At 39.9% G+C, this 22,340-nt stretch overlaps 1 protein-coding gene across 2 annotated transcripts in view; it reads right to left on the bottom strand.

The window, feature by feature from the left end:
* The window catches only part of SLC13A1 (solute carrier family 13 member 1), a 30,082-nt gene extending 14,325 nt beyond the window's left edge, over window positions 1–15,757 (bottom strand). Inside the window, exons 1-10 of one of the 2 annotated variants that reach the window (XR_008464401.1) lie at window positions 15,641–15,747; window positions 13,655–13,783; window positions 12,784–12,920; window positions 8,563–8,750; window positions 7,441–7,498; window positions 7,284–7,350; window positions 6,600–6,763; window positions 1,970–2,089; window positions 669–767; window positions 478–579 (exon numbers count right to left, since the gene is read on the bottom strand). Coding sequence is in view for 1 of the 2 variants with exons in the window: in XM_054187935.1 (XP_054043910.1) it covers window positions 478–579; window positions 669–767; window positions 1,970–2,089; window positions 6,600–6,763; window positions 7,284–7,350; window positions 7,441–7,498; window positions 8,563–8,750; window positions 12,784–12,920; window positions 13,655–13,783; window positions 15,641–15,739 (1,163 nt within the window). In the remaining variant the exon portion in view is untranslated. Of the gene's footprint in view, window positions 1–477; window positions 580–668; window positions 768–1,969; window positions 2,090–6,599; window positions 6,764–7,283; window positions 7,351–7,440; window positions 7,499–8,562; window positions 8,751–12,783; window positions 12,921–13,654; window positions 13,784–15,640 lie in introns of both variants that reach the window. The other variant, XM_054187935.1, reaches the window with a different exon arrangement.
* Window positions 15,758–22,340: the final 6,583 nt, after the last annotated feature.

The following is a 22,340-nucleotide window of genomic DNA, read 5'->3' on the forward strand; positions in this document are numbered from 1 at the left end:
CAAGAGTTATGATGAACAGTCAGTAATTTATACCATTAATTAGAGCTGTCAAAGCAGGGGATGTTGGCCTGTATGCATGCAAGTGTGACTGTCACTCAGGGTTGTAGATCAAAATATTCTAACCAAATATTTATTCTTGAAATTGTAGATTTGATGAGGAAGTAGCATACGGCAACATCCACCATTATGCCTTCTCCCCCACTGGATCAACTCTAAAAACTAGGCATAAATCCTCTTAGGAGGCACTTTATTGTATTCTGTAATGGGTTTAGCACATTTCAGGTATTGCACACATACATCTCTGAAATTGCTGGGATTTAGCTCTTCTGTGTACACTACAAATGTTTTCAGTGGCTTCAGTCTGGAATATTTTGGAAGTATTAAAAATACTTCTTTTTTTTTAAAAGTGAGAAGAAAAGAATGTATGTAGTTAAGACACAGTACAGTTCTTGTTGGTGTATCAAAAAGATTACTTACTTTGGGAAAAGCGAAGACCATCCTGGGATGAAGCCAGGGTCTCTGGTGAACCACAGCAGGGTCATTAGAATGAATAGGACAAGTGTAACAATTTCTGGGTAGCTATAGCAGAAACAGAATAGGTTATGCATTTTCCTGAATTTGCACTTGGATATACTCACTCCGATTTGCAGATTCATAGTTTGACATACCTTATTGACCCAAGCTTCTTGTATTCCTCCTGAATGACCCGTGCTGAGGCCTCTTCTCTGGCTGTTCTCTTCTTGCCACACTTGAACATGTTTTTAAAACTGGAATGTAAATCAGCAATATTGAATGATGAGTTAACAGTGTATGCAGAAAAAAAAAAAAAAGTCTAACCTTTCCAGTTACCCACTTCACCAAAGTAAAATTCTCACTTTACGATGCAGTGTCTCCCATTTAATTATCACATGCCAAACTGAGCATATTGGAATTAATTGACAAAGCCCAATGGGAGATTGACAGAGACAGAAACAAAACGTGTGCTCTTATAGTCTAGCTTATTTGCCCAGGAAGGATGAAACTTTAATCATGGGATCTAATTGAAACAATCAAATACATAACCTGGCTATTTAATGAAAATCATCTATGACTTTGCTTTACTTTGTTTTGTAATGAAAAAGTTTGTATCTCCTGAGTAGCCCGCATACTGATCAGCAGGCTGTTTGGTACGAGCTCGGTTTTCATTGTTGGGTAAGACCCTTACACAGCGTTAAAAAGAACAGTATCAAAACAATCAAGAAAAATGAAACAGTAAATGTTCACATATGGAGTGGTAAGCGTGGGATGATTTTAAGTCTGCTTAAGAGTAGACAGTCACGCTCTTCATCTCTTGTGCCATACGTAGCCATGAAATTGGGGAAGACAGGTGTCCCCGTTGTTATCTCTGCGAATGCTAGTGAACTCATGGAGAACAAGGCTTTGAAGAATTAGTCCAAAAGAAGTACTGTCCTTTCCAAAACCTTAAAAGCACAATCTCTGAGAGGAATAAAACTCGCCATCCCACCACATATAAATTTTGGAAAAGTAGAAGTTTTTTACTTCACATTTACAAATATAGTCATCCAGTTTATAACACAGATATTGCTCAAGTATTCAAGCCAATCCCTGACTCCAGTGAAGGACACCATCCTGATAATAAATCTTCCAGTCTTAGAACAAATTGTGTAAAATTTCAGTATTCTTCTTTCTTGCACACATGCACTGTTTAATGATGATGTCTGTTTATTCTAAGGGGATGGGTATCATCATTTGTAATATGGACTTTTCACTTTGGGCTGAGTAGTCAAGGGTCCTTATTTTAGAAAATTCTTGTCCCACCCCGAAACTCATCCATACCAATCAAGGATGAAAAATCACTGTTGATATCTTCCTATTGAGTCTGTTAAACTTAGATGTAATATTTACTCCTGTTACAAAATATCTCTTACATCACCAGCCTTTAGTTTTATTGATTACAACATTTACTTACTCAAACCCAAGGAAAAGCCACTGCAGCCAGACCCAGGAGAGCACCAGAATAACAACTGTGATGGGGATGGAAAGGATAAACCAGGATCCAAAATTGATGCACTGGCAACCTGGATAACGCCTGGATGAAAGTGAAAAAAACCGTTCAGTTGAGCTTTGCAAAGGAATGAAGACTTGGAAGAAGTGCTATAAAGCCCTGCAGCAAAAGAGTGCTTCTAGCTGACTTCAGCATGAGGTGGCCTCTGGTGGCCTCCTCCCTCACCCTCCCATCCTGTTCTTTATCATCATGACCACTACAGGAACCAGCTGTGCCAGTTATTTGGCCATGGGATCAGCAACAGGTCTGGGGATCTGACACTGAACTAGGTGTGTCTAACCTCAGTTCAGGAGGCAAGGAAGGGCCACTCACTGTGTTAAGGACCATTAGGACTACAAAGAAGCATAACTTGAAAAGCAGTTCTTTTGAGAGGAGGCTTTAGCAGAAGAAAATATACTCAAATGAACAAGTTCCAAAGAACTCAGAAGACAACAGTGGAGATAACATTGAGACTTGTATTGTTTAAGTTTCCATAAGGGATTCAAAACTGATTAGAAACAAAATTATTACTAATTTCCAAGAAAGGCAGGAATGTTCATTTGTTAGGCGGGTTGTCTCTCCAGTCATCTTGTTTCTTTGAGGCTGTCTTAATCTACTATTTAAAGATGTGGGTCATTCAACCAGAACTCTCCCTGCCATGTAAATTTAAGAACAGGAGCAATGGGCTTTGGTTTTCTGAAAGAAATTAATTTAATGTTGAACAAGATAGATGCCAGACAGGCAAAAAGGTCAGGTAAATGAATCCTGTTTTTCAATTCACTTTATGAACAGAAGTTATTCTTCCTTTGAACTCCTCAGACTCCTCTCTACTGAGAGAGCTCTAATGCTAAAAGCAAAAAAATTCTAGTCTGCTTGAATGACCTTCCTCCTTGATGCAAAAAATCAGATGGAGGGGAAATCACAGTGTCTAGGCAAAGGCTGTAATGACTTTCCAATTCCAATATTTCCAATTATTAGACAATCTTTTGTGTTTCAGGCCTTGCTATAAGAAAAGGAATTCTGATGGTCACATAGTTCTTTGAGGCAGTAAATGCTTATTATAAATGCTTTCTTAAGTATTGTGCAAATTTCAGGGTTGATCTATATTTATTGCGACGATTACATATATTGCAATTAAAGTGCCAGATGAGACTGAACCAAAACTCCTACCCACTTCTTGAGGTGATGCTCTAAATTGCAACTGCACATAGTGAGGAGATAGTGAAACTGGAAAAAGAACAGGCATTGTGCTATTATATATAATTTATTAATTACGTGGCTATTTAGCTTTTATTACATGATTAGCCACATCAACTTTTGAACGCACAAATTCCAAGGTAGGAAAAAAATGGCATCAGCATAGCAATGACTTAGCATTTCATCACTTGCGAAAGTGTTTATCATCTTCTTTTGTGAATTATGTGTGATAATTCCTTATTGAGCAACAAAACAAGCTCCTGAAAACTTTGTACTGAAGAGTCAATTCCATTATACAATGTTAATGTATTGTGGTCAGATTTCACAGTGAGTTTGTACAGAGCTGAATATCTATGCAAGTGTTGCTAGTAATCTTGATATTAAAGGCAGCTATTCTTCATCTCCAGAGGAAATATTCCTCGGGTAGACTGGATGGTCAATTTCAATGATTTAAAAAATGATGTATTATGTAGTGCCGGTTGGATTATCTGCTGTTGTTGGATTATCTACTACAGGTCTTGCCTGAAACAAGAATGGACACGACACACCAAACTATTTTCAAGACGTATTTCCTTTGGAAAATGAAAAAGTGTGATTCATTTCAATAATCCGTATTTTACAGTGATTCAGTGCCAATAACAACAAGCTCTTTCCAGACAAACACTACGAAGGCCAATAAATTTGGTTCTTAGAACAAATCCAGATAAGATTATTCATTTTATGACTTCTATAAAATTGCTTAGGTTGAAAATAATGTGATGTTGGCAAAGTTTGATTCTGGAAGGTCAAAGTAGATAACCAGAATAGGATTCAGAAAATTGAGTAACCTGTTAGTGAGCCTGACTGGAGAACCAAAGGTTTCATTGTAGGATTTACTCTTCCTCAAGCACAGGAGAACTTAGTTTTCTCCCCGACCTGCTGTTGTCTGGTAACCTTTCCTCTCTCTAACCTCTCCACAGCCTTCTCCTCACCCTGGGGTGCCACTGCCTGTGCTCCTAGAATCCTTGTCCCTGCTGTGATCCTTGGCTTGCAGTGCTGAAGAAACTGCTTCATGTGGGAAAGAGCTGTGAGAAAGTCTCCACAGCTATGTAAGATCAGGTAGGTGACACTGCAGATGTGAGATAACTAATACGAGGATCTGCAGCAACCTGAAGGATTCAAGGTGAAAAACACCATTATGGAAAGGGATAAAATAAAAAATAAATACAAAATTTTTAAAAAAGGAAAATAAATATGGAGTCAGAAGAAAGGGACTCAGGATCACCAAGGATCTGTTGCAAGGAGCAATGAGGACCAACCCAACTCATCCTCATTGATGTCTCCCTGGCCAGTAAAGGCTTCTGGGTATCTTATGGGCAGTGTGAGCAGAGTAATCCTTAGCCTACTAGCTGGTTTAGTGTCTTAGTCAAAACTGGGTTTTTTTATTCTTTTTCTTTTTTTTTTTTCTCCAGTTGTCTATATTCTAGACACTATCGTAGTGTCCCTTTGCATGCAACTAAAGAACAAATAGAGTGACCCTGAGAGGTTCAGTAACAAATCTGTCTTGAAAAGAAGTCTTTATGGAAGCTGATCTAACTGGCAGGGATGCTTCTGCCCTGTGGATCACAGCATAATTGCTTGTCCTAAACCAACAGCAGGCTGAGGATTCCCAGCAGCACACAGGCTAACACAGATATACTACCTTCCTCTTCATGTGACAAATGAAAAGAAGGGAAGGGGAGAAGGGTAAACACTAATGCCAGCTCATTTAATACTACAATCAGGAAGATATAAGGAATATGGAATTTCACAGTGCTATTTTAAGTGTTTTATCACTGAGTGGGAAACCCAGGAATATGCTGTATGTACAGCTCTTTTGCTGAATTATCCTCCCTTCAGATGCATGAAGGTAGACTGCAAATGTGTCCAAGTCGTGCTAACAGGTCAATTCCCACTTCGGACAGGGCGTAAATACAAATGAAGCCTCTAAGGAGAAGAGGAGCAAGACAGTTAAAGATAAAAATATTTGCAGAGTTAGGTGGTAGATTCAGCTTAAGTTAAGGATTAGTCTCAGTGGTTGTGTAAAGATTAAACAAAACCCTGGTGGGGTATAAAACTGGATTACACATGCAGCACTCCATGCACAGCCCATGCTCCTAGCAGAGGGTGAAGACCCAGGGAGAGAGCCGCAATCTGCTTATGCATTCTTGAAGAGATTGTTAACAGCTAAGACAAACTGAAAAACCAGCTGCAGGCCAGTTTTCTCCAAGTTTCCTACAGCTGCGGGGAAATGAACAAGAACAGTTCTTACCCCTAGCAATCAATCTTGGATCCTTCTAGGCTCCTGAGGTTGAAGCCTGCTTGAACCAGAAATGCTTACATGTCTGAAAGTTTAAGTCTGAAGGACTTATAATGCCCTGTGTAGTTCTTTGGCCCCAGTAACAGGCACTCTGTTATAATTTCCATGCTGTTTCCATTGTTGCTATTTTCTTAGCACAGTCTGATTTACAGACTGTGTCACTTTAGTTCTCTATAGCAGCTGATGCCAAATTTCATCCATTCATGGAACACAAGTTGGAAGAAAATCTATCACCATTTTGTACATAGGCAATACAGAATAGTGGGCAGAGGGTAATGAAAGGATTGTATTTTACTTTGTTACACTTTAAAATTAGAGTAGGAATATTCCTGGCAATGAGTAGTTTGGAGAAGAAAAAAAGTTCAGCAAGAAATATTGGGTATTCAAAAGCTTTAGAATGAAATCTGCCAATTTTCTTTTCAAAGTGGTTCTACTTAGAAAAGAAAAGGAATATTAAAGAATGTTTTTAATAACCTCAAACCAAAATGTTCCATTGAATGCAAAGTCTGAGACCAGTTTGAAATTATTTGTTTTTTCTTTGACTAACGGACCTAAATTCATCATTTCAACAATGTGCTAGCCTCCTGAAAGTCTCCTGATGCACTTTGCTAAGCGGACCTGAACTTAGCTCCTGCTGTACTTAGAAATGAATAACAGTCCTTTAAGGCCAGACAGTGTCTGTCATATTCAGGCTAAGTAGTGTCTTCCTCCTTAGATGAGCCCAATTTTTTCTGCGCAGCTATGCGAAGAGTAAGGTATTACTTAACCAAAGAATGGTCATCTTTTTGCGTGTGTTGGGTGATCACTTACAGCCTTTCCCAGTGTAGGACAAATACAACTGTGCAACTTCATTTTGTCTCTTTAACAAAAAATATCCAAAAGGAAGTAATAGAGCCAAATAATATCAAATCAAAGAATAAGGATTTTAATGCATTTTTGGGGAGCCATGTGAGAGCTCAAGAAAGAACAGTTAAAATGCTGGATTAAGAAGAATAAAAATAATTTAATATAGTCTCTTACGTATTGAAGTGCTCAGCAAAAATCAGATTAGTCGATGTTCCTGTGATTGTGGTCAGCCCTCCAATGGTAGCAGAATAAGCAACGCATAAGCACATCACTTTAAAAACCCCACTGTGGTTGTTCTCTCTGCTTTTTTTCCCTGTTTCAGCAGGTGGTAGGTTCTCCTTAGAAAGAATATACACCAATTAATATATAAGAAGAGCTCATCATCAAGCACATAAATAGGATTCAAGGATGTCCCAGAACAGATAGAGAATTTGCTGGCAATATAGCCATATGCTGCCTGGTTTGGTTTGCTGTTACAGTGGTACTACAATTATTCAAGCAAAGGAAAAGAAGGGAGGGTCAAATCCTGAAGTCCTTTGCCTAAGCTGTCTCAGTCTCCACACAGGAACTTCCTTTATATGTGCTGATATATAGAGTTTGTTCTCTGGTGAGGTTGGTTTAACTTGCGTAAAATACACTGGGAGCCAAAGCCATTAATGAAATAACTAAATAAGCAAATTGTATGTGTATGTGTATCTACACATAAATATATCTTAATCATATGAAACTAGCTTCATTGTTATCTCATTTAGCACACCCCAAAAACGCCATGTTAGGTGTTACATAGGAGTGAGACTCAGGTTAAAATTAAGTTACATGCATTAGCTGCATTAAATAAAAAAAAGTCAACTTAAGTACCTGTTCCTTGCCTTTTTCATTTTCCTTTTCAGTTGTGCACACAATAACACTCACATCGTTGTCATATCTGGAAAAAAAAAAGGTATGTATTGTAATAAACAGATATTTTGTTTAGATATATTCTTAGAGCAGAATTTAGTAAATGAATAACTATTACCCATTAACTTGTTTTTCTTTCTCTTTCCAGTCACTGCTTTGACATTCTCCTACATTTTCTGCAAGACATTGATGGAAAGACATATAAGCATTTAAGGGAGCAAAACTGGAAAGGCTCCACCAGCATGTCCCATTCCATGCAACCCCTTCACATCATCCCATAAATACATTTACAAGTGCAAATCTTAAAAACAGCTAAGTTGCCCCTTCTCTTTCATGACTCCTATTCCCCAAAGTCTTAATCTTCTAATGATGAGAAATCTTTTCCTAATTTACAATCCAGCTGTGTACATAACCATTTTAGATTCATTTGTTCTCCCAGCATCACCCTAGAGCTTAAAGAGCTCTTTTCTCTTGATAGCATTTAAATCCCAGTGTATTTGTAGCCTGTAGTCATATTTCTTTTCAAACTTCATTTTACCAGGCTGAACAAACCAGCCTTCCCTCCTCTCCTCTCCTCTCCTCTCCTCTCCTCTCCTCTCCTCTCCTCTCCTCTCCTCTCCTCTCCTCTCCTCTCCTCTCCTCTCCTCTCCTCTCCTCTCCTCTCCTCTCCTCTCCTCTCCTCTCCTCTGACATATTCTGCACCTGTTCAGTTTTAATTAACTATAGAATCAGAGAATGGTTTCGGTTGGAAGGGACATTAAAGACCATCTAGCTCCAACCCCCCTGCCATGGGCAGGGACACCTCCCACTAGACCAGGCTGCTCAAAGCCTCATCCAGCCTGGTCTTGAACACTTCCAGGGATGGGGCATCCACAGCTTCCCTGGGCAACCTGTGCCAGTGTCCCACCACCCTCATAGTGAAAACTTTCTTCCTAATGTCTACTCTAAATCTGCCCTCTTCCAGTTTGAAGCCATTATCCCTCGTCCTATTGCTACACGCCCTTGTAAAAAGTCCCTCTCGAGCTTTCTTGTAGGTGCTTTTCAGAGACTGGAAAGCTGCTATAAGGTGTCCCCTCTTTGTGAACATGAGAGGCTTCAAACTCAGCAATCCAAGAAAGGTCTCACAGTGAAGCACGTAATGATGTTAGTATTTCCCTAGCCATTCAACTTCATTTCTTGTGGTGTTCACCCTGTTGCAAAGTGAGGGTAGGCAAAGGCAAAAACCGCACTGCACGCCTACCGTCTAGCTCCAGTGCTGGGTTGGTGGAGCCGTTAGAGCAAGGCATCTCCAGTGCATCAGCTTCTGTTTCAGCTCTGATGATCTGCTGAGCTACAGCCTCTACAATTGGCATCACCATGGCAGCAGCAGAGGTGTTGCTGAGCCACATTGACAAGAAAGCACAGCTAACCATGAAACCCAGCGTCAGCCTGGAACAGGAGAGAAGAGTCTGTGGCTGTTACACCAGCACCTACTGTCATCGCTCTATTAAATATAAATTGAAAGCTTTTTCAACAGAAAGGTTGCATGTAGGAAACACTGAAAATTTCAAGGTTGTACTGAAAATGTAAAGCTTGTAATTGACCTCTGAGGAAGTTTATGATTTAAAATTGCCTTGATCAAAGACACTGAAATTATCATATTTTACAGTTAAAGGTTCAAATATGTTATAAATCAAAACAGAAGCAATAATGTCATTCATTTAGTGGCCAGCCCAATCTAAACCTCGACAGATTATTTACAGATTGATACTGTAGTTGAGTCATCTTTGAAGAAGGAGCACTGTGCATGTCACAAGTTCAAATGAAAATTAAAATGGCTATACTGCTAATGCTATTAATACTGTATTGTACAAGCTAGCTCAAAAACCTTGACTTATCACTTAGGCTTTTAGTCCTCTAGATACCAATCCAGGTGTTATAGGAAGAAATATTAGCAATTCAGTAGGTGGTGCTTAACTTAGTTCTTAACCAGTGCCCCAAAACAGGTGTAGGGATCATTTGTGCTTCAATAAACATTGTATTTGATATTAAATGGGAAAATGAAGGTCATTACAAAGTCTTAGTCTGGTCTTGGCATAGCTTATGCTAAGTTTACTACCAAATAGGAATTGCATCTGTGCAATTTCTGATTGCAGCTATGCCATGCACTGAATTGCATCCGAGACCGGGGTCACTCTAGTTTTACACTAAAAAATATTCCATGTCATATCTGGTGAAGTTGGACAGTAATTTTAGAATACAGAACATATTGTCATTTTTAATGCATTTCTTGGAGTTGTAAATGGGAGTAGTCCTCTGTCCCAAGGTGTTGGCAGTATCATTAAACGCCTGCCATGAGCAACTGTGAGTGGGGGGACTGTGGGGTTACAGCATTTTTAAAAAGTCATTTGTGCAATTTGTAAAGCTCTTTGCCTAGCCTTGATCAAAAACTTCACAAAAACTATAAGGATTTCTCAGCACATGAAAACAAGATTTTATACAAGCAGTAAGCAGTATTCTATGTAAGCAGTATTTTATGACATAAAAATACCATTCAAAATGCCTCTCATAGCCTTTCATTTCAGCTAACAGCAACATTTCAAATGATTTTTTTTCTCAACAGGGGCACCTTGTCTTTTCTCTGTACACTATTAATTGTATAATGATGAAATGATCTGCAGACCTGCAAGAGGTGGACCTGATTCGACACAAATTGCTATCATCAGTGGTATAAAACCCATTAACTTTATGTAGTTTTTAATTAGGTCCTCAGATGGGAGTTGGGCAAGAATTGTGCTTTCAGGAGAAATTTTTATGCAGAAAATAATGGTCATACTAAGCACACTGAATATGAATGTTCACATTATAGAGAAATATAATTTTAGTACAACTTGCAAGAGGATTTTAAACCAAAGCAAATTAAGACATTCACTAACATGTTTCAAAACTGTTCATCATAAATTTCCAACATCTGATGGACTGATGATCAGGTAACCATTCAGTCCAATGTGATGTACTCTAATGAGTGATTCTAAAATTGATTTAAAAAGCAATAAAATATATCCTAACCTGTTCAGCCTCATTTTTTCTGCATTATTCTCCCTGTGGTGGTGTTAAAAAATATTCTGCATGGAACCTTGGATGATAACTTCTTTCATATTTAACTATAAAGTCACTCATTGCTATGTAATGCAAAATCAATCTTTTGTTACTCATTCTAGTCCTTGCAGGGTGCATAGACGTACTCACCTTTCCCTGCTAGTCTGTAGGCCAGGCTGCATAGCTCAAATGACAGGAGATCTTTAGGAACCCATAGAATCATAGAATCATTTAGATTGGAAAAGACCCTTAAGAACATCAAGTCCAACTGTTAACCTAACACTGCCAAGTCCACCACTAAACCATGTCCCTAAGCACCACATCTACACATCTTTTAACTAGCCCCAGGGATGGTGACTTCACCACTTCCCTGGGCAGCCTGTTCCAATGCTTGACAACCCTCTTGGTGAAGAAATCTTTCCTAATATTTAGTCTAAACCTCCCCTGGCACAATTTGGCGCCATTTACTCTTGTCCTATTGCTTGTTACTTGGGAGAAGAGACCGACCCCCACCTCTCTACAACCTCCTTTCAGGTAGTTGTAGAGAGCGATAAGGTCTCCCCTCAGCCTCCTTTTCTCCAGGCTAAACAATCCCAGTGCTCTCAGATGCTCCTCACAAGGCTTCCTCTCTAGACCCTTCACCAGTTTCGTTGTCCTTCTCTGGACACGCTCCAGCACCTCAATGTCTTTCTTGTAGTGAGGGGCCCAAAACTGAACACAGTATTATTCAACGTGTGGCCTCACCAGTGCCAAGTACAGGGGGATGATCACTCCCCTAGTCCTGCTGGCCACACCATTTCTGATACAAGCCAGTTTCTCCAGAAGAATGCAGAATCCAGCAGACTCCCGCTATTCTACTTCCACTGCTACATCCCCCATGTCCTCTAACGCAGGAACCTCCTACAATGATATCTCTGCCATCCTCTGGATGAGGCTCCAATGTGCAGAGGATGGCTGGGGACTCCTGCTAGCAGAGGAGGAGGGCTCTGCACAGAGAAGAGTGTGCATCACTTTGCAGTGGGCACAGCGAACGAGCAGCAGATGCTGAAAGGTGGGAGGATCCTCTCCCTCACAGATCATCTTATCATAATCTTATCATCCTTTTGCCATGATCAGGAAATGTGATAGAGCTGAAATGGCTATGAGGAATACTGCTTCCTCAGGTTACAAAGCTGTCCGTGGAGTTGCTCTAGGTATCCTCAGCAGCTGGCTGCAAGTTTCTGTGTCCACAGCAAGTTCCCCTGCAGTATTCAGCTTAGCACACCATCCATTTATGTTCTCCCTTTTAAGGTTTCAGCCAGGATTTAGGACTGATCAAAAAAAAGAGAAGTTGAAATAACTAAATAACTCAAATATATGCATAGCTCAAGCTTACAGCTAAAGATAATGGGAGGCAGTTGAACAAGAATGTAAGGAACATTTTGTCAAAAATAAAGCTACCCGCTGTCAAAAGATGCAAGAAAAATCAAAGTACATGTGATATTTAAAATCACGACAGAAAAATCACTGAGAAATAGAAATAATCCAACATTTCCAAGAGGTGTTATTAGTTAGATCACCTAAGAGGCATCTCATTTTTTAGACCGGGGGCTTCTGTTTTTCTGAATTTTTACTTCCCATCACTGTCTGTTTCCTGACAAGGAGTCATAAGCATTGTGCATTCTGGAAAACCAGACTTGATCTACAGGTCTTATCTTCAGCCTTACTGGTGTGCTGAGAGGTGAATCTGTGGGCCTGAAGCTTTTCTGCAAGTTTGTGAAGCAAGGAAAGAAACGAGTTTTCACTTTGTAAGAGATATGCTGATAGTGCGTAAGTAGTGTGTGATTTCATTTCCCTCATCACCTCATCCAGCTGGTGAAGTTCCTATTCCTTTGATATTTTCTTCATAGATAGACAAAGAAAAAAAATAAATGAAGACATTGGCTTAATGTGATTTTCCTTCCCCACCACATCCTTAATTTTATTATTTTTTCCCTCACTGTGTATTTGAACTCTTCTTGTGTTTTTGGGAGGTGTCCAGAATTTTGCAAACAGTATTGAAACATGAATTAATAGTAAGCATAGCACAGATTTTCAGTTGTAGGCATCAGGTACATAATGTACCGCCACCATTAAGAAATAGGACCCTTACATTATTTACAAATTCATCAGATTTTTTGTTCAGGAGGTTCCTTATTATGAACAGAATCACCACAGGGAAATTTCAATTAGGATTTCAGCAAAATAATAAAGTGTCACCAACGAATCCATCACATCATCTACTTTGTTTCAGTAGAAAAGAAAGGCTGGACTTCTACTACAGAAAAAGCAGTAGGCAATTAGTTCTGGAATACATAGCTTTCCACAAGTAATATTGTCCTTCGAGACATTGCTTAGCACATACCATGCAGGGTTGACACCCACCAGCATCACCATTCTTAAAGCCACTCTTTTGTGGAAATTCCATTTTTCTATTGACGTTGCCAAGCAAATTACTCCAATCAGCAGCAGATGAAAGTCTTTAAAATAAGCGGACGCCACCTGAAATAAAACCAAAAAATATTTTGTGATGTTCTGTTAGTATTTGGTATTACCAATTTAATGAAAAAAAAAAAATCAGTAAGGATATGTATTGAAATAAATATCAAGAAATATTTTTTGGCTTAAATTTAGACTCTTAATTTCATTTAACCAAATGGTACAAGAGTAACTGCTCTTAATTTAGACTCTTAATTTCATTTAACCAAATGGTACAAGAGTAACTGCACTAAGGCCCATAGAGTTAAAACAAAATGAAAAATAAGGCTTACGATATGAACAACCTAAGATCATCAGTCACATCTTACATATGAACTAAATCACCAATGAAATTCTGCTTTTATTAATTTATTCACCTATCCAACAGACAAAACAACCTTAAACACAGACTTAGAGTATGATCATCTGTGTTCTCTCATTGACATGAAGATGTATATGCAGCGTTTTGCACATGGGGTCTTTAGTGTGTCATCTTGCTTCTGTAACATTAAAGATATTTTATATCTACCTAGCATTTTCCCATCTAAGCTCTGATTCACAATCTAGAAAAAAATATTAAAGAAATACGAACAAGTCCTGAGGACAAAGCATGTAAGCAAGTCTTGAGGCAGACCCACTGTGATTGGCACTCAGCAAATCCATGGATTAGCCCATCAGGTTTCAACATTATGTGATTCTTTATTTGGAGATTTTATCATTTAAATCTGTAATATGATAGAGAGGGAAAAAAGAGTTACCTCCTTGGATTCCATTATACCAAACAATGGGAACATAAAGGCAGGGAGCAGAGCTGAAACAGCCAGCGGCAAAGCTTCTGTGAGCCAAAAGATGGCAACTACAAACAAAGTGTATGCACATTCCGCTTCCTAGAATACAAAAGGCACCAACAAAAATATGAGTGGATCATCCAGGAAAAGAATCACAATTGCAAAATGTCCAGTTATGTCAGTAAAGAGATTTCCCCCACCTGGGATAAGTACGAGCGAAGGGACCTGAATTTAGGGTAGTTACTGAATGCTAATGATAATCCTGATAAGATATGAAACATAGTCTGTAAAGTAGTTTTAAAGATTTTTTTTCCTAAGAGATAGACAGTAAAATTGCTTTAATTCTACCACTTACGAAAGCTGGAAAAAAAGTCAGCTGCCTTTTCCTTCAAGCACAATTAGTCACACAGGTCATTCTGGAGGATTCTTAGACCATGAATTAACATAACTCACAAACATTCTGCGGCTGCAAGCAAACCTTTAAACCTCGAGGAGTAGTGGCAGTCAACAAAAGTAAAATTTTGTCTCTCCTATAATCAATTAAATTTTGTCATCAGCATCAGTATGGCGAGGATATCAACTAATATAAAAAGCATTGTGCAAAACTGACGAAACCCACAGTTGTTGTTTTTAAGACTTGCAATTTCAGTGAGCAGCTTTTATTTAAACTCCTGGAAAACATGAGGTTTTTTCTTTTTTTTTTCAGGATGATTTATTTCAGTGCAGCCTGTAAAATGCAGCCACAGCCAAATATAATGACGTGAAGCGAGTCTAGCTTCTTCTAGAATCCTAGAAACCTCTTCTGTGTAGTTTTGGTTTGTATTTTTGCTCTTGAGGAAAATGGTTTAGATCGTTTAATGCTACTGGTTAGGGCATGAAACTATTCAACAGCAGCAGATATGGTTTGTATTGGGAAAGCAATGACTTAATGAAATGGCTCTGGGAACCTCTGACTGGAAAACAACATTAAATCTAATTCAGTCAGCTATGGCTAGCATTTATTTTTTGTGGAAAGCTTGCATTATGTATGAAACAATTTGATAATGTCAATTCGTTTATCACATAGCAAATGTCCCTCTCGCTTAAGTCCTACTGCATTAAGAATTTCTCAAGAATTTCCTCTGAGAGAAGAAACTGAAATACTGAAGCTGTGATGTGAGACAGCGTGAAGCGTGTTGCTCTGTAACCACTAATCTGTCTGTGAGGCAAGGACTTCTGAACTGGACTTTCATGCATTGCTACGCGTGATATGTGTGATGCATGTATGATAATAGATCACAGGGGAATTGTGTTTCATTCTGCTGACATCAGAGCTGTACCAAATAGAATCACTAATATAATTTATAGATAGCTGTTTCATCAGCCTGGAGTTACCACAAGAGTTATTGAATACCAGAAGAATTTATTTCAAGTAAAATAAAACTGTGTCCTGCCATAACCTTTGCTCTATTGAGGAACCAGAAGGAATTTCTCAGATCATTGATTCCAGTCATTTGCTATCAGACAACACAATATACAATGAAGATAAAAAAACCCTTCATCAAATAAAAAGGTAATTGCAGCTGTCTTCCTACCAATTCATCTCCATTGCCAATCATACAGAGCTGTTTAAAAGTGGCCAAGATGTAATAGTTAGGACAGGATTTTCAAGGTAGTACAGATGAACTTAAATGAGAAAAATATTTTCTGAACAAGAAAACCAAGATATAATTCAGAACTTCGTGGAACCAGCACAGAATATTACATTAAAGCTGTTGTCTTTCTACATTTCTATGCGAATAACCTGAGTTGACAAAAATTTAAAAAAAAAAAAAAAAGAAAATCCATAAACATGAAGTCACTCAAGGTGCCTTCCAACTCAAATCATACTATGATTCTGTGATTCTGAAAAGATCTGGGAACCTCAGGCTTCACATGCAGGTGTTAAATAATTACCTCTCAAAGCGGGTCACTTACTTTAGTTTTGATGATAAGTGGAAGTGGAAGTAAAAGCAGCGGGGTGAGGACAATGAGCAGGAACCTTCGGTAAACCAGGAGGTAGCTAAGAATCTTCATGGTTGATAGCTGGTAGATGAACTTTTCTTCAGAAACTGCCAAAAAGTAGATCTGACTTTAAATAGCTGACTCTGATTAATATTTTTCCAAGCTATCACCTTTAGCCATTGCTAAAGCAGGCCAGTAAAACAAGTTAAAATTAAATCTTGCTCTTTATTGTTTTAGTGAGTTTATTAACAGTAGGTTGATAAGATAAGTGTTCATCATAAACTAAGGCTAGATGTCAGCCTCCTCATGACTTTCTCCTCCTGCCCTTCCTCATAACAAGTTTATGTCATTAGAGAAGCTTTTAGACAACTAGATAACTAAAATTTTCAGGTGCTTTCCCAGGCACTCTTGGCTTCAGTAGGAAATCAAAACATCTAATATACACAGAATATATGTTCAAAATCACTTATGGCATTATGTGAAAACATATGCAAGATCATTTTACTGAACAGAATTAAAAATAATTCATCTTCATCTCCATCTGTGGAGATATTAAAAAATTGATAGGACAAGGTCCTGAGCACCCTGACCTAGCTCTGAACTTTGCTCTGCTTTGAGCAAAAGGTTGGACTAGATGACTTGTAGAAGTCCCTGCCAGCCTTAATCTTTCTATTGATTCTGTCTGTCTAGAATTTGAAATACATGAGAAAAACAGGGTTTTTTCTGTCTTGCCTGGAAGGGAGTGTATGATAGTTTTTTCTCTTCTCATGTAGAAACAGGATAAGGTATTCCATGTACATCATATAAAGCTTTGAAGAAGACTAAGAATAGGAGAGTTTTGGAGACAAAAGTAAAAAATAAATAAACCCTTTTGCCTGAATTTTCCCATTTTCAATAAAAGCAAACTTGGTACAGACTTTGTAATACAACAGAATAGCATCAAATAAAGAGGAGAAAAAGCTAGGAAAGAGGCTGTACACTATCTGTGGGTGAAGATCAAAAGGGAAAAGAACACACTGTCTCATGCTCAGGATCTTACATGAAGCAGAAAACTGGAAGGGGAGACAGACGGAGTCTTTGAGCTGCCATCAGAACCATCCAAAGGCCAGGTAATAAGGTAGATTTTTGCTACCCATATAACTTTTTGATTATAAGGATCCCATGTGTCAGGGTACAGAAAAACCAAGTGATAAGATTGCCAGTGTTGCAAACAAACTTTTGGTTTCAGGAAGGCAGGACTTTGGTTTTATTAAGGAAGCAGTATTTCAAATCTAACTAACAGGAAAGGATTGATTGAAAACCCAAAGGTGGGAAATACTTTGGGGATGAAAGTAATAATGAAATAACAGCCTCTACTGCTGCACAGAAAGAATTGGGAAAACAGATTTGACACAACCGAGGGAGCAGAAACTGAGACCTCCTGAGAAGATAATACAAGGGATAAAGAAGTTCCAGGGAACTGGTAGGTTTTGAAAGGGGCTATTCTAAATATATAATGACAAACCTGGTTTAAAGAATTCCGAAACAGTGAGCAGAGAGGGACACTATGGTGTGATCCCATCAGGAAAGCTTCAAATATCCAAAAATGAAAAAGGAATTGTTTGACATCTGGAAAAATTGGCATGTGTCTGAGGGCTGCTATAAAGGAATAACAACAATATAGACGGATGTATTTATGAAGGGTGTGACGTGAAATGTATTTCGGTTGGAGATGTCAAAGAAAATTTCTACAAAAAACTCAAAAGTAAGAAGAGAACAATAGAGTGATTTAGTAAACAGAAGGGAAGACAAGCTGCAGACAGTATTCTGAAGTATTCATCACTTTGCTTGAGTCTTCACAAAGGTAAATGACAGTCAATTCTCTAATGAAATTAATTTTAACGTGGAAAAGGGAATGCACTATGGGCACAGTGCTAGTGGGAGTGTTGAATATTTAGATTTAGTATATGTATTCAAGGCAACAGTTCCAGATGAAATTCACCCATAATTCATGGGTGAGAATTGATGCAGTAATCTGAGAACTATTTTAGAATATATTTGAATATATTCTGATATGCCATATATTTGAAAAACTGTGGAGGATTGCAAGTTCCTAGAAAATTGGTCAGGCATACATGGAGATGAAATACGGCTAATACGTCACATGAACTCAATCTAATTTTCTTATTTTATGGGGCAGTTAGCTTAGTGATTGAAGACGTAAAATATATGCATTTTATTTGATTTTAATATACTTTTTAGATGAGCTAAGAGCAATACAGAAATAAGCATATAAGAAATTCTCTAGGTGAAATTATGGTTGGGTGCACAGCTGGTCAAAAAAAGTTGTTCTTGAAGAGCAGTTACGAGTATTTCACATTTATACTTAGATGACATTTCAAATGATGTCCTTAAGGGGTCTATTTTGATTAATTTTCTAGCCCACATTTTCATTAGTAGTTTGAATCATAAACTAGCAATGGGCAGGACAAAGATAATACCTTCTAGCTTATATTAGACCATAAAGGCTGTTTTTCCAGCATTCTCAGATGACCATGGCTACAGCAAAATGCTATGTGGAAATAGGTGTACGCAATTCAGAACAAAAGAGAAATGGGAAAGAGATTTCCAGTACTAATCCAAGGGAATTATTGCTGTAGAAACTGGCCTGCAGAATTAGCATTGAAATTCTCAAGCCTGTCTGCAGGGCCCTGATCTGACACCTGCAGTCAGCCACCAGAGATGGCCCGGGCAAAACTGGGAGTTACAAGGAAGAGGTTTCCTTCCAAACTTACACCGAGATGTTTCTGGAGCGGTCAAGCTTTTACGAGTAACCTGAGAGTGGATCAACAGATAGATGCTCAGCTACATAACTGTATTGGGTCTGGCTGAGGTGGAGTTAATTTTCCTTATAGCAACCCTCATAGTGCTGTGCTTCGTATTGGTAGCTGGAAAGGTGTTGATAGCTCACCAGTATTTTGGCTACTGCTGAGCAGTGCTCGCACTGCATCAAGGCTGTCCCACCAACGTTCCCCCCTCACCAGTAGGCTGGGAGTGGGCAAGACCTCGGGAGGGAACATAGCCAGGACAGCTGACCCCAACTGACCAATGGGATATTCCATACCGTACGACATCTGCTCAGCAATAAAAGCTAAGAGAAAGGAGAAGCAGGGGGAGCATTTGTCATTATAGTGTTTGTTTTCTGGAGCAATCACTACATGTACCGAAGCCCTACTTACCAGGAAGTGGCTGGACATCACCTGCTGAGGAGAGGTAGAGAATAAATGTTTTGTATTCCTTTGCTTCCTTGTGCGAGCTTTGCTTTTGCTTTATTAAACTGCCTATATCTTGACTCATGATTTTTTTTCCATCTTATTTTGTCCTCCCGCTCCCCATTCTGCTGAGAAGGGGAGCGATAGACCTGTTTGGTCAGTGCCTGGCATCCAGCCAAGGTCGAGCCACCACAGCCCTTTTTGGGTCCCAACATAGGGTGTGAGACAAGGGCAGTTTGGCATTACACGTGCTACAGCTATAGTAGTTACTAAGTGGCAAGCTCCTGTGCGGTTCATGGAGTTTGATGGCTGCACAGCTTATCTCTTCATGTTGCTGAGCTTGGGAACATGCTAGCACAAACGACGTCTATGTGCTTTGCCCTGGCGTTGATAGCCTGGCTGTGCTGGAGGAAGATGAGGGAATACATTACCCTCTTCTTACCTGGGACTGATGTCAATGGTTTTATTATGCAGGTTCCCAAGGTCCTTGTTCACCCTTAGATAAGCTGTTTAATACTACTAATTAACACTGATAGCACGTTATGGGTTTTGTGGAATCGGGTTTTGTGGAATCTGAAATGTGCTCTGAGGCAGCAGTTTCCTGGGTGGCAGGATGTGTGGAAGGATTTGGGCAGGTTCCTAGGGTGGTTATCGGCTCCCATAACCTAGGACTTTAAACCTGAACAGGCAAGCAACTCTGGCAAAGTGATGCGACCTTCTACGCGATAGAAGGGTGTCTTGCCTACCCCAATGAAAATCAGCAGCTTCTAGCACTGTACTGGGGCCTGGCCTGTGCCTATCAAGCCACAGTTCAGTACTCTCAGAGGACTGTGGTTGAAGCAGGAACCCAAACAACAACAACAACAACAACAAAACCACCACCACCAACTACTACAGTAATTGCCCCCATAATGAAAAAGAAGCAGTGGTCAAGGAAAACAATGGGTCCATATCATCGATTAGTAAGGGAGGAGGAGGACAAGGAAAGGTCTGATCAAGAAGCTGGTCCTTCGACAAAAAAATTGGAGGAAGGAGTGAGAGAACTCAGAGAGGAAGCGGAAACTACCCGCTTCCTGACCTCATCAAAACTTCTAGAGGTGTGGAATGATTACAGCCGCCAGTCATGTGAGTGGATTGTTGCCCGACTGCTCTGGTGCTGGGATAACGGAGTCAACAGTCAACAATTGGAAGGTAAGGAAGCCCAACAGCTGAGACCCCTTCCTAGATAACTGGGGAATTGAGAGAGGAATTGGAAAAGAGGCGGCAATTTGTAGTCTCTGAAGACAACTCCTTTTAAGTGTGAGGGCAAGATATCCATTCAAGGAAGATCTTTTAAATTCCAAAGGAAAGTGGACTACCACAGAGGAAGGCATCTGGTACCTGAGAGAATTAGTGGTGCTGGAAGTCATCTACTGTGATCTAGACTATGATTAGGTCCAGAGGGTGCCCTGTGCACGTGGGCTATGTGGAGGAAGGTGATTCAAAGTGCCTCAGCATTGTATTTTAACTTCTTGGCAGCGATGTATCGCCTGGATATGGATACATCATCTGTGGAGAGAGTGTCTTCTTGGCTCCAGAACACTGAAGATAATCTCTGTATCTCCTCATCCCTACAGGCCGGCGATTTGGCTGCCAGGGGTGCCCCAAGAAATCAATCATCTCCTGCCCCAGTCAGTGGGGTGCATTCTGTTTCTTCCTGCATGACCGGGGGAGGACATGAGGAAGTGGGATGGTGAAACCACCTATAGACTGGAAGACCATATACAAACTGAGGGGGAAGACAGCGGTGTAAGAAGGGGCCACCCAAGAAGGCTGTCAGCTTAGTTGCTGTAGACACACAAAAAGCCAATCAGCAATCTCCCAGACATAGAAGAACTGAGATCACCTCCCTTGATCCTGGTGAGGGGACTTGTCTGGCACTGCAAGGGTCAGGCACTGAATACTCTGACCAGGAGCAGGAATAGAAGGTCCCTGCCTTCCACCAGGATGAGGAAAGGGATGACTGGGTGTGCATTTGATGGCCTGGCACATCAGACCCACAGAAGTATCAGGCTTTGGTAGACACCAATGCACAGTGTGTGCTGGTGCCACCAGGGTATAGGGGCATAGAGCCCATCTGGATCTCTGGAGTGACAGGGGGATGCCAAGAATTGTCTATATTGGAGGCTGAGGTGAGCTTAACAGGGGACAAGCGGGAAAAGTGCTCCATTCTGACGGGCCCAGAGGCCCCGCTTATCTTTGGCATAGACTACCTCAGGAGAGTGTACTTCAAGGACCCAAAGGGATACCAATGGACTTTTGGTGTAGCCATTGTGAACACAGAGAAGATCAAACAGTAGTCTACCCTGCCTGGCCTCTTGGAAGATCCCTTCATTGTGGAATTGCTGTGAGTTGAAGCAGGGGAGTGGTAAAGCATCTTGGTGGGCACCTGGCAACCAGCCAAGGACAACCTACCACAATAATGAATTCCTGGTGGAGTCAGTTTAGTGGAGGAAGGCCAAAGGCTTTCTGAGAGACCATGGAATTTGGCACAAAACTTTCCTTATAGGCAGCAACCAGGAACAAGCAAGGATATGGAAAGCTGCTTACAGGGACCTTAAACATACGTGTGCATGTGAACAGGGAAGGGCTTCTAATTAGAGGTATTACTGAATGATTGGGGGAAAAAAGGTAAATTCAGTTTGAAAAACAAGGATGTGTTTGCAACAGCGAAAAAAACAGAAAGGAGGTGAAGTTTGTAGGGAGAAAGATTATTTTTCATTACACCAGTCACTGTTAGCAGGTCTGGGTCAGTATCGATCCCTCGCTCCCTTGCCTTCTTGGAATGCTTTATTTATTTTTGTTATGTCTTGAGTTAACTGTGGGCAGCTCCTGTGTGTTTTCTCAGAAGCTGAATTGAGTTTTGTGGTTCATCTTTCCAGATCTCAGGAAAGCCTGTGGGGGTGATCCTTTTATGCTGAAGCTTTGTCCAGATAGCTGAGTTTGCAACTTGACTGAGGACTACTATTTCTCTTTCATACCTGAAGAAGGGCTTGTGTGTTCAGAAACTCATCATTGTGTGGGGCAACACAGTGGAAGAAGTGTTTGAGAAAGAGGAAAGAAAAATTCAGATTCTTCCAAAAGCTGATTTTGCCATAAACCTAAGCAAGATCAAAGGACCTGCATAAGAGATCCAGCTATGGGGAATAAAATGACAAGATGGGTATCGTCACATCCCGATAGATATGATCAATAAGATAAAAGTCATGCCCCCACTGGTTAGGAAAAAAGAAACCCAAACTTTCCTAGGCATATGGGATTCTGGGGAATGCATATTCCAGGTTACAGTCAGCTTGTGAGTCCTCTCTGTTGAGTGACCCAAAAGAACTATTTTGACTGAGGCCCTGAGTAACAACAAACTGTTGGAAGAGATTAAAGAGCAG

The sequence above is a fragment of the Rissa tridactyla genome, chromosome 1 (genome assembly GCF_028500815.1).
Source record: "Rissa tridactyla isolate bRisTri1 chromosome 1, bRisTri1.patW.cur.20221130, whole genome shotgun sequence".
Classification (NCBI taxonomy): Eukaryota; Metazoa; Chordata; class Aves; order Charadriiformes; family Laridae; genus Rissa; species Rissa tridactyla.